This window comes from Schistocerca nitens, chromosome 4, assembly GCF_023898315.1.
Source record: "Schistocerca nitens isolate TAMUIC-IGC-003100 chromosome 4, iqSchNite1.1, whole genome shotgun sequence".
In the NCBI taxonomy this organism is placed as follows: domain Eukaryota; kingdom Metazoa; phylum Arthropoda; class Insecta; order Orthoptera; family Acrididae; genus Schistocerca; species Schistocerca nitens.
In genome coordinates, this window is record NC_064617.1 from 986496755 (window position 1) to 986509419 (window position 12665).

At 39.8% G+C, this 12665-nt stretch overlaps 1 protein-coding gene across 1 annotated transcript in view; it reads left to right on the forward strand.

Annotated features, from left to right (window-relative positions):
* The window catches only part of LOC126253697 (lysosomal alpha-glucosidase-like), a 141691-nt gene that overhangs the window by 50096 nt on the left and 78930 nt on the right, over positions 1-12665 (forward strand). The window contains 6 exon segments of the mRNA XM_049955224.1: positions 4778-4847; positions 6200-6262; positions 6264-6305; positions 6383-6520; positions 7662-7778; positions 7876-8078. Of these exon segments, the coding sequence (XP_049811181.1) occupies positions 4778-4847; positions 6200-6262; positions 6264-6305; positions 6383-6520; positions 7662-7778; positions 7876-8078 (633 nt within the window).

A 12665-nucleotide genomic window follows, 5' to 3' on the forward strand; every position in this document is an offset into this window, starting at 1 on the left:
GTCACTGCAGAAACAGTGACCACAGGTGGCTAGGCTGATGGAAGGAACTTCTTGCCATGGAACAGGTGGCAGCTGTCGAAGTGGAGCTATTACTGGTGTTCAGTAGGTTTGATATGGACAGAGATAGTGATGCATCCATCTTTGAAGTGGAGGTCAATGTCTGAAAAGGTGGCTTGTTGGGTTGAGTAGGACCAGGTGAAGTGAATGGGTGAGAAGCCGTTGAGGTTCTGGAGGATTGTTGATAGGGTGTCCTCACCCTCGATCCAGATCACGAAGACGTCATCAATGGATCTAAACCGGGTGAGGGGTTTAGGATTCTGGGTCTGATGTCCCACATTACTCTTGCCAATTTCACTAATCCTATACCTTCAAAGAGATCACTCTTCCTGCATCACAGACCCGTATTTTCACATGCTATTTCCCTCACCTTTCTGGTGCCTCATGATCTTGTATCTCATCCTACAAACCCCTCCCCACCGTCCACTCTTTATCTGTTCTATCCTAGTTCGCACCTACTAATGTCCCCTCATCCAGTTACATCTGCCATCCCCCTTCTTCACACTTATCCACCCTCAGACCTGCAACCCACAGTAAAATATTTTTTATTTATATCTTTTCTGTGATCTCATTGTGACTTCACGACAATACCGTGGGCTTTCACCTTTTACTATTGTTGTACTCTCTCAGATTTCCTCTTGTTTTCCCCTTTTCCATCTGTTTCATTCTTTTCGTGATTTTCCCAATGTATTTGGGTGTATTTTTGCAAATTTTTTCAGATGTAATTCTAAGTTTGTTGCATATTTCTTCACATTTTTTTCAAACACCATGGATCTTTGCTTCTTCCATCTGTATCAATACAGAAAATTTTCCTTATCCCTAACCAGGACCCAGTCCCACATACTGTTCCTCCATTGTTGCTTTGCTCATGGAACCTCCCCAAATGGCCTTACCATCAAATTACCCATCTCTGGCTGGCACCCTTCCTTCCGCTATGACTTTCATCTGTTCAGATTCCACCAGACCTAACCCCTCATCAACATAGTCCTTCAAAACCAAGTCAATGGAGCACAAACCTCCTTGCAGTACCTCCTCTCCATTGGTAAAATTCTCCTGCTATGCAATCCCAAATTCCTTTATCCGATAACACAAATTGAAACTCTTGCCCTCAGGGAACTAGAGCAACATACACAACACCACCACCCCAAAAACCTCTCCACCCTGTTCACTTCCTACTACCACCTTGGAGTACCACTGTCCACCACTCTACAACCTCCAAACCTCCCCCACATCCCCTCATAGCTGACAAACCTTGTCTCACAGACCTACTAAATTTACTCCACCCTCCAAAACTCCCTCCCACCATTGCACAGAACCCAGAACCTATACAGACCCAAAACACAGTCACGAACCTTTCTTCCAAAAGCCTTAGCCCTGCAGAAATATCAGTCCTTTCCAAAGGCTTCACCTTTGCTCCACTCTCAAATTCAATCATACATGACTTGTTAAATAACTTTTCTCCTCCCAGCAGTCCCTACAGTGGAAACACTTTTCCGCCACCAACCCTACCAATCATATTCAACCAGAGACCAATGTTGAAACCTGCCTGACTCAGCTCACTCCTCCATCCAACTGTGATCCACCACCATTGCCCCCAAATCACCCCCTGTTAGCTTTCCAGAATTTCTTAACCTTGAACCTTGCCTCACCATCATACCCCGAATCCCTCAACATACAAACGAACCTTACATCTGCAGAAAGAACCACAGCCCACCATCTAAAACCTGATGCTGACCTCATAATCCTACCTTGTTTCACAACGCAAGGATTACCTGGCAGAAGGACACTGCCGGCTGTCAGATACATCCACCTACATACCTTGCCACAGTGACCCCATTCCAGAAATCCAGCAGGATCTCCAGTGTCTCCTCAAATTCTTAGGCCCTTCCCAGAACCTCCCCCCAGAGTACATCTCCCTCCTCATCCCTACCATGACCCGCACTCCTACTTTCTACATGCTTCCTGAAGTCTATAAACACAACCATCCATGACGCCTCATTGTGGCCAGTTACTGTGCTCCCACAGAGAGAATTTCTGCTCTGATAGAACAACACCTTCGGCCTATTACCTGGAACATATCCTCCCATATAAAAGATTCCAACTATTTCCTTCACTGAATCTCCACAGTTACTGTCCCTTTACCACACATAGCCCTGCTCGTCACTATTGACTCAATGCCTGTGGTCTTACTGCTATTAAATGCTACCTTTCCCAACACCCTGCAGATTCCAAACCGTCCAACTCCTTCCTGGTTGCCATGACCAACTATATTCTCAGCCACAATTACTTCTCCTTTGGAGGCATTACCTACAAACAAATTTGGGGTATGCCTATGGGCACCCGCATGGCTCCATCCTACACCAAGCTATTCATGGGCCATCTAGAGAAATCCTTCGTAAACCCCTCACCTTGTTTGGATTCGTTGATGACATCTTTGCGATCTGGATAAAGGATGAGGACACCCTATCCACATTCCTCCAGAAACTCAACAGCTTCTCACTCATTCACTTCACTTGGTCCTACTCAATGCAACAAGCCACCTTTCTAGATGTTGTCCTCTGCCTCACAAGTGGCTACATCACTACCTCTGTCCATATCAAACCTACTAACCACCAGCAGTACGTCCACTTTGACAGCTACCACCCATTCCATACCGTGAAGTCCTTTCCATACAGCCCAGCCACCTGTTGTCATCACATCAGCAATGACGAGCGGTCCCTCTCGAAATATACTGAGGGTCTCACTGAGGCTGTTACAGACCATAATTATCCTCCCAACCTTGTACAAAAACAAATCTCCCATTACTTATCTTTCCAGTCACCCACCACCTCCCAAAGTCTTATTGTCTGGCCACAGAGGAGCATTTCCCTCATATCTCAGTACCACCCAGGAGTGGAGCAACTGAATTACATTCTCTGCCAGTATTTTGACTACCTGTCATAGTGCCCTGAAATGATAAATGTCATGCCCACAATCCTTACCACCTCCTCCCCCCGCCCCCATCCCCACAGTGGTATTCCATTGTCCACCAAACCAACACAATATACTCGTCCATCCCTACGGAACCCCTGGACCCAACCCCTTACCTCATATCCCATATCCCTCTAATGGACCTGGATGCAGGACCTGTCCCATACATCCTCTCACCATCACCTACGCCAGTGCGGTCACTAACATCAACTATCCCATCTAAGGCATGGCTACCTGTAAAACCAGTCATGTCATCTACAAGCTAAGCTGCAACCATTGTGCTGCATTCTATGTGGGCATGACAACCAACAAGCTTTCTGTCAGAGTGAATGACCACCAACAAACTGTGACTAATAAACAAGTGGACCACCGTGTTGCTGAGCACACTGCCCAACACAACATTCTTCATTTCAGTGACTGCTTCACAGCCTGTGCCATATGGATCCTTCCCACCAACACCAAATTTTCTGAACTGTGCAGGTGGGAACTGTCCCTTCTCTACGTCCTACATTCCCGTAACCCTCCTGGCCTCAACCTTCATTAGTCATTGTGCTCGCCCATCTAACCCCTTCCCTGTTCCCATTCCAGCACTACACATCCCTCTAATCCATCCACACATATTTTACTTCTTTCCTTTTCTGCTAATTTTTTTCATTTAAACAATATTTTATCAAAGATCAGTAATTATGGAAAAGGCATTTTGTGTGTGTATTTAATTAGAAATAACAAGATATGCATTTTTCATAAAAATGACAGATAACATTAATTAGTATATATTTGATGAGTTTTACGTTCGAATGACATAGGTATTTGTACTAAATGAGGGGGGAGAAAAAAAAAATAAAAACCAAAAATGATATAATGAGATTCTAACCAGCGATCACCAGACTCGTGCCATACCAATTCCCCCCCCCCTCCGCCCCCCCCCTGCCCCCCCCCCCCCCCCGGCCTTTATGTATTTTACACATCATAGAATCTTTTTTTTTTTTTAATTTTCATTGGTTGGGAATCAAATAGAAGATATCCACACAGCAGTCAAGCATTCTACCAGAGAGCCATGTGACCTGTAGGAAAATCGAGCTAGCCTTAAGGACACTCAGGAAACTTTAAAGTCGATTTTCTCGATAATTTTTGACAGTTGCATTAAACTGTTATGACTGCCCCCCCCTCCCCTGCCCCCCCCTCCCCCAAGAAGACTCTCCGGAGTAGTCTATCATGTCTGTTCTCTTCATCTCTGCACAACTACCCTAAATAACTTCATCCTCCCACCTGTAAATAACAGCCCCGCCCCCCCTCCCCCTCTTTCCCTTCCCTTCCCTTCCTCCTTCAGTTACCAGATTAACAATTCCTTGATACCTCAGGATATTTACTATCTATTTATCACTTCTTTTAGCAAGTTGTCCATCAGACCTCTTGAGTCAGTTCCATACCTCTTCATCAGTTATCCAGTCTTATATCTAAAGATTTTAAATAGTGCATTGTTTTAGAATACAATACAGTACTTTTCTTTTAATATGTTCTTCAGTAACTTACCACTAATTTTTAGCTTTCAAGAAAGCATCATGTTTTGATTTCAACTTGCTTCGGATAAAAAGTTCTACTTTATTTGTTATATAAACAAAATCAAATATCTGGGAGATAATCGTGTTTATTAATTAAACTTAAGTGAAATGCTTAAATGTCATATTATGTAAAAAAAACACTAAAAGGGAGAGAAAGTTTGATAATTCTTGTGCATGTTTGGTTGCAGATTTGGCTACAAAACACTAAATTATACAAAGGAGATACTGAAGAAAACACAGGCAGCTGGTATTCCAATAGTATGTATAATTAATTTATAACTTTAAATTGAAAATGTGTTCTTGGAACTCATTTAATTCATCCATATACACATGTATTATAATAATCAGTATGTATCGTGTGTGTGTGTGTGTGTGTGTGTGTGTGTGTGTGTGTGTGTGTGTGTGTGTTTTCCACATCTTCTATACCAGTGGACTGACTTCAACCAAACTTTGTACACATATCCCTTTCTGTCAGACAACAAGCGCTGTGGGGGGTAAGAAACCACCTGCCTATCATAGTTTAGGAGATATGATGTCATAAACAGTGAGATATGTGAAAAACTGCCATATCATGCATGACATTCAGAATTTATTACTTTAGTTCTACTATCTCTGTTCACAATAAATTTTGTGGACTGTATCCACATGTGCCACTATACACACCTATAAAATTATGTCATGGCACCACACACAGTTCAAGAGAATGACGACATAAACATTGGAATGCATTAAAAACTGCCACATTATGCATCACATTTAAACTTATTACTTCTTTGCTGCCGAATCTATTCACAACATATTTTGCTAACAGTATCCGCATAAGCTGCTGAATGTATGCATACACATATATTGCTCTATGACACATAGTTCAAGAGATATGACATCACAAGCACAGAGATGTGTGAAAAATGCCACAGCGATGTTTTAATACATTTACTCTTTACTACTAAGACACTCTTACTGTCGTGTCAATTTAAGGAAATCATTGACACCTGGCAACACATTTGACAGCTTTCAATTGCGAAGTGCTACAGCTGTAGGCAAAAACAATAAGCATCTATAGAGATATGAAGAGGTGTTGCCATTGAGACGTTTTACAAAATCACATTGGTAGACATGTGAAGCAGCTGCATCCAGGGATACAGAAACTGTCTGGGATCATCTCACACCAAGTCTACTGCAGGAGTACATATAAGGTTTTGTTTCTAATAAAAAATTGGCAGAATGAATACCTAGGCAATGTTGTGTTTGTCAGCTAGTTGCACTATAAAATGTAGTTTGATTATAAGAGATAATATTAACTAGTTATTAGAAGTTGTATATGATCTTTGGTGTGTTTGTTCCTTTGGCTTTGTCACTGTTATGCATCTTCTTAAATTACTACTTTTATTTATGTTTAAGTACCTCAATCTAGTAACTGCTTGTATTTGATGTTTTAAAAATCTTTGTTGGGTTTGTTCCTTTGACTTTGTTAATGTTGTGCATCTACTTAAATTACTTTTTTTATTTATATTTAAAATCCTCATTCTAGTAACTGCTTCTGTTTGATGGTTGTACCCTGACAAGTGTTGTGCTTTTCAACACATCCTGTTTCTCTTCTCCTGCCTTAGGATGTGCAGTGGCTGGATCTGGATTACATGAATGACAGCAATGACTTCACTTATGACAAAAAAAGGGTTTGCAGGCCTGCCTAAGTTTGTTGAAGAATTACATGAGGTGAGCATACCTGTGTTTCTGTAGGTAGTTGTTCTCATTTATTGATGTTGGTTAATATATATTTTATTTTTTACCAGGCAAACATGCATTTTGTACCATTAATCGACCCAGGAATAAGTGCAGGGCAGGTGCCTGGTACATATGCTCCTTATGATATGGGTCTTCAGATGGGCATTTTTGTTAAAAATTCCTCAGGGAAACCATTTGTTGGAAAAGTAAGTCATTAATACTCGTAAGTACAAAAGTAGAAAATGAAAACTGTATTAAGATAAATGAAATTCATCTACTTAGCTTATTTAGTGAACCTGAAGCACTGGTACATGAGAGATCCTTCATGTGTTCATGACAGGAGTCTGTGCTGAAGCAAAAGCTTTATTGTCAAAACATGGAAACTCAAGAGTGTGAAATTATTTACCATTGATCTTTCAGCTAGCACAGGAAGCAACACTGCAGGTACCAAATGCAGAGTGACAATGAGGGGAAAGTGTCAATAGTGTCAATACATTACCTTTCTTGAGATGCTCTAATGGTGTGAACTATTCATGATGTAAAGTCACAGCTGCTAAGTAAACATTGGAAAAACCATCCAAGAATTTGATTTGTGTTAAATTCATGTTTTTAATTCATTTTGATGTTTGTGCTTAAGCTGTGTTAATACTAGTGTTGATCCCAATAAAAAATGCACTACAAATATCAAATTTCAAGAAATATTTCTAAAAATATATAATTTAAAAATTTTAGTGGTGGCTATGTCACAAGCACCCTGTCATATTTTGTGTTCTGTTGTGTCTCTGTATCAAAGTAGGCAGTAGTACTAACTAAAAACGGATGCCCTTGTTTAATTTGAATAACTTGAAAAACAAAAGGATTCAGTAAGGCAATGATACTGTAATTTTGTGCATTATCATTGATAAGACAAGTAATAAACAACATACTGACTTAGACTTTTAATTCTTAAATAACTGTCTTTGTTTGAAACTTACTGACAGATAAAAACTGTAGCTAACAGGGACTGAACCCCAGAACTTTCCTGTTTGCAGCTAACTCTCTTACTGAGTGAGCTATCTGGACACTTTAAAGGTTCTCTCTCTGCAAGGGATGCAGGAAAATGTCCGTAAAGTTTGGAAGGTAAGAGGGGGATATTGGGAGAAGTAAAGTTGTGAGGCCAGGTCATACATTGTTTGTGGATAGCTCACTCAGAGAGAGCATTACCTACGAAAGGCAAGGTTCCGGATTGTAGTCTCAGGTGGGCACACAGTTCTAATCTACCAGGAAGTTTCGAAACAGCACACACTCCACTGCAGAGTGAAAGATTCATTCTGTCTTTCTTGTATTTGTCTTTCTTTATGAGAAAAGGTGTGGAATCGAGTTTCAACTGTGTGGCCAGACTTCACCAACCCGATGACTACTACTTACTGGTTGAAACAACTTCAAAACATGCATGACTTATTCCCCTATGATGGTGCTTGGATTGTAAGTATTTTAAGAGTTTTGTTATCTTTGACCTATCTTACCCTAACAGCTCTGGTTTTGTTTACATGACTGCAGTTAATTTCTTTTTAATTCATAGGATATGAATGAGCCGTCTAACTTCTATTCTGGGACAGCCGCAGGGTGCCCTCTCAACAACCTGGACTATCCTCCATACTTGCCTGTTCTAGAAGGCGGAAATCTTTTCTATCACACCTTGTGTATGTCTGCCAAGCAGTATTATGGCAACCACTATAATTTGCACAACTTGTATGGCCTAACAGAAGCAATTGCAACAAATTTGTAAGTTGAATAACAAATTACCTCTTATATCTTATATATAGGTGGCATACCTTACGCCAACCGGGGTGGCTGAGCAGTTCTAGGCGCTACAGTCTAAAACCGCGTGACCGCTACAGTCGCAGGTTCGAATCCTGCCTCGGGCATGGATGTGTGTGATGTCCTTAGGTTAGTTAGGTTTAAGTAGTTCTAAGTTCTAGGGCACTGATGACCTTAGAAGTTAAGTCCCATAGTGCTCAGAGCCATTTGAACCATTTTGGCATACCTTATGTTTTTCATTTACTTTAAATTATGAAAATCTATCTATATCCGAATCCCGCTCCAGCTACTGCCGGGTCTGGGTACTGACGAGTCCTCTCCATTTGGCTCGGTCCTCCCAACACTTTTCTTCCTCCACTTGCTGCCAGGTCACACCTCTCCTTTGTACAGATATTCTCACTCCCATTTTCCACCGTGTTCTTCGACGCCCTTTAGGTCTTTTCCCATCCATCTTTAGTTCTTCCATAATTTTGGGGAGTCTCTGCCCATGCATCCTCTTAACATGCCCATACCATCTTAATCTCTTTCTTTCAATTTCTTCTCTCATACTTTCTTGTTTAAGGTCCTTTCTAATCTCTACATTCCTTACTCTGTCCATTCTTGTTTTTCCCTTAACTGCTCTGAGAAATTTCATTTCCCCTGCTTGCAGTCTGCTCCAGTCCCTTTCTGTCATTGTCCATGTTTCTCCACCATAGGTGACAATAGGGATGTAATAATTCTTATACATAAGGAGTTTTGCTCTTTCTGAAACTTCATTATTCCAAATCAGGTGTTTTATTCTTTGGTAGAAATTGCCTCCCTTCTGTAACCTCCTATTAATTTCATTAGTTATTCTTCCATCCCTAGATATTTCACTCCCTAAATAAGTGAAACTTTCTACCACTTTGAGGGGTTCACCATTCAAGATAATATTTCCGTTGATCCCTTTCTCTCTTCCAAATACCATTACTTCACTCTTATCTTTATTTATTTTTAATCCATACCTTTTCATTATTTCCTTCCACGCATCAAGCTGTAACTGTACATCTACCTCTTTATCACCCCATATTACCATATCATCTGCAAAAATCATCTTTTTGTCTTTTTCTTTTCTTTTCTTTTACTATATCTTTAACTGCCCTATTCATTCCCTCCATCACAACATTAAAAAGTGCAGGAGATAGAATACTTCCTTGCTTAAGTCCTTGTCTTATTTCGAAGTATTCAGAGTTCCCCAATGGTGTTCTAATTCTACAATTGTGTCGTCTGTACATTGTGTTTATAACATTAATGTATCCATCTTCTATATCTATCTTCTTCCCAGAGTCTTTCCCTGTCAACTGAGTAATATGCCTTTTCTATGTCTATAAAAACCATTATCACCCTTTTGTTATATTCCCAACTTTTTTCCATCAGTTGACGGATAGAAAATATCAGGTCGATCGTGCTTCTTCCTTCCCTAAACCCATGCTATTCTTCACTCAGCTCCTTTTCTATCTTTCCACTTATTCGATTTAGTACAATTCTTTCAAAAATCTTGGCTGTATGACTCATAAGGGTTATTCCTCTGTAGTTTTTACAAAGTCGCTTATTGCCTTTCTTGAAGATGGGAACAATGTCTCCTGTTCTCCAGTCGTCAGGTATTGTACTATTTCTCCACACGCTTGATAGTACTCTATGAAAATAATTATTGTAAAACAGTAAAGCAATTTTGGTTATACTGTTTTCGCAGGTCACCATAGTTAATGTGCATGAATCACAATAATCTAACTGTGTCTCATTTATATTATATGAGTGGGCTAATTTTGTGTGTGTATGGGGGAGGAGGCTAATACTTACTGCTTCCATAGCATACCTATGCTATAAATGCCCCCTGGATCATTCTAAATGGCGATCACCTCAGGTAGCAACAGTGTTAATGCCTCTGGCTGTGCAGCTCACAAGGAATGCTGCATTGTCAACTTGGCTGAATGTGCATAGACAGCAGCTGTCATATGGACAGCTGCTATAGCGGAAGTTTAACCTACCTCCTACCTTGCTACAGTCTGGTTCATTGTGCACTACAAACCATTTTATGATAAATTTACTAATGGTGCCTAACAAATATGAGATACACTTTACAGAATGGAATGTCTATTCAGTCTTTCCCACCCTTAATGACATGAAGAAAAAGCAGTGGCACTGATTCCAGCTCTGCAGAATGGATTCTATAATAAAATGCACCTGAAAGAACACATTACACTTTCTGTTGTCTCCTACTTTTTTAGCAAAACAACAAAAGAATCAATTGTAAAATATGAGCAACAGGATGAAAAGCATTTTAAGTGATGCTATGTTGTAGTCAGAATAGCGAGATAAGTAAAATAAAATTTTGATTATGGAACAGATTATGCACTGAACTACTTTCTACTGCACAGACAGCTTGATAAGAAAGCAAAGGTTCCATGAAAACTACAGAATAAATTTACATCCTATTCACATACAGTTTTATTCAGGTGTTTCCCTGTCATTGCCTTCAGAAGTGGAGTCAGTGGATGTGGGTGCCAAACTGACAATTAATGAATCTATTATTCTAACATCTTTTTTCTGGTAATCTTCTTCTTGAAGTTTGTCAGTGTGACTTATGCGAGCTTCCCAATAAGCAACAGCGATTTTGTCTATTGCTTAGTGGGTTAATCTTTCAGTGTCTGCCACATATCTCATCGCCTGTGTCCACACCAGTTCTGTTGGATTATAATCGCAATGATAAGGAGATACTCGTATCACCCTGTGATCATGTTACAGAGCTGTGGAATGAATTTCGTATTTTTTACTACTGCCTTTTGAAATCTTAACAAGTTCCAACAACTCCAATATGTTGTATATTATTATTTCACAGCCATGAAAGAATATCACTTTTTCTTCTGTTTGTAGCAGGAGGCCTGTCGATAATAGCAGAGTGATAAATTACTATGTCCATAACAGGGACAGAGCCTGGATGCAAATAAGGCACCAACTGATTCTGAAATCATTCTCGAAATGTTACTCCATTAGTTTTGGAGGGATAGTCAGAGTTTGTTTTCGATTTTGATAGGAATACAAGTTTACTTTCAGATACAAATCCAGGCATGACATATTATAAGACACCCTCGTTTACCTGCTGGAACTTTCATGCTGCCTGGCCCCTTTGTTGTTTGTCAAATAAAATTTGTAGTTTGGTTTTGATTTACCCAGGTCTTGTCAAGTAATATATAGTTGACATTGCTTTCCATCTGACTTCATGCACAGCTCTTAGAAACATCATTCTAGCAGCAGCAGCACCACTTCGCTCCATTAAAAATTCCCCATCTGTCATCAGGTTTTACATGTTTAAATATTATGTTCTTCAATATTCTCTGGATTGACCTCGCATTTGCTGCAAACCTAGTAGTTTCTTGCATAACAGTGAACAATTTCCCTGACATCGGGGAACTTGCCCCTTTTGTAGAATTCAAAAATCTTTCAATGCAAAACATCTCGATTGAAGTTGTCGATTCTTGGTACCCACTTTAGCATGCTATGTTTCTTCCCTGGGGACTGAAATTCCACATCTCCAGTTGCCTGCTGTGACAGCTTAGCTTCCTGCATAATTTGTCTCACAGTTTGTGCACCAGTATCGCCCTAGGACACTGCAGTGTGTTCCTGCACTTTGGCAACCTCGGAGATTGGCCCTTGAGTTTGAAGAACGAGTAGACTTTAAAAATAAGGTCCCTTGCCTGTTTGTTACACGTTTGGCACCTTCTAGGTGTTTCAGCCATTATGAGAAAACTCGCAGAATATCACAGAAACCAGTCACTCGTAGCTTTGCACACATACGATGGAAGTTCACGAAATACAGAACGCGGAAACCGAATGAGCGCTGATTGGCTAGCTGCACAGCTGTCTACTGCACATCCCCAGCCCAGAGGCCATCAACACTGTCACAGATTTAGATTAGATTGGATTAATTATTCACTCCATAAACCCACAAAAGAGGGGATCCTCCTGGGTGTGGAACATGTCAGATAAACACATTACAAAAATTTAATTAGAAAAACTTGAGTTTCATTAATTTTAATGATCCTCAGTCAATAAAAAGTAAAATTATGTACATTAATTAAAATTAAACTTGTAGTATTTACAGGTCTAATACTTACATCTGATTTCATTAAATCCATCATTCACACAGTAGCTAGTTACTTGGCCATTACAACCAAGTATTGTCAAAAATTAAAGTAAATTATTCATTTCAATGATCCTCAGTTAAGAACAGCCAAAGTATGAACAAGATTTAAAATTAAACTTCCACTATTTACAGACTTCAGACTTACGTCTGCTTTCCATACATCCATCATTCACACAGTAGGTAGCTACTTGGCTGTTACAACCAAGTATTGTCGAAAATTAAAGGATAATAAATTTTCATTAAAATGGTCTACTGCACTTGTTGAGAAATTCACGAATTAAATAGGAGTTGGCCACCAAAAGTTCTTTTAAATTATGTTTAAATTGTTCCTTGTCTGAAACTAAACTCTTAATGGTTGCTGGTAACTTATTGAAAATAAGCGTTGCTGA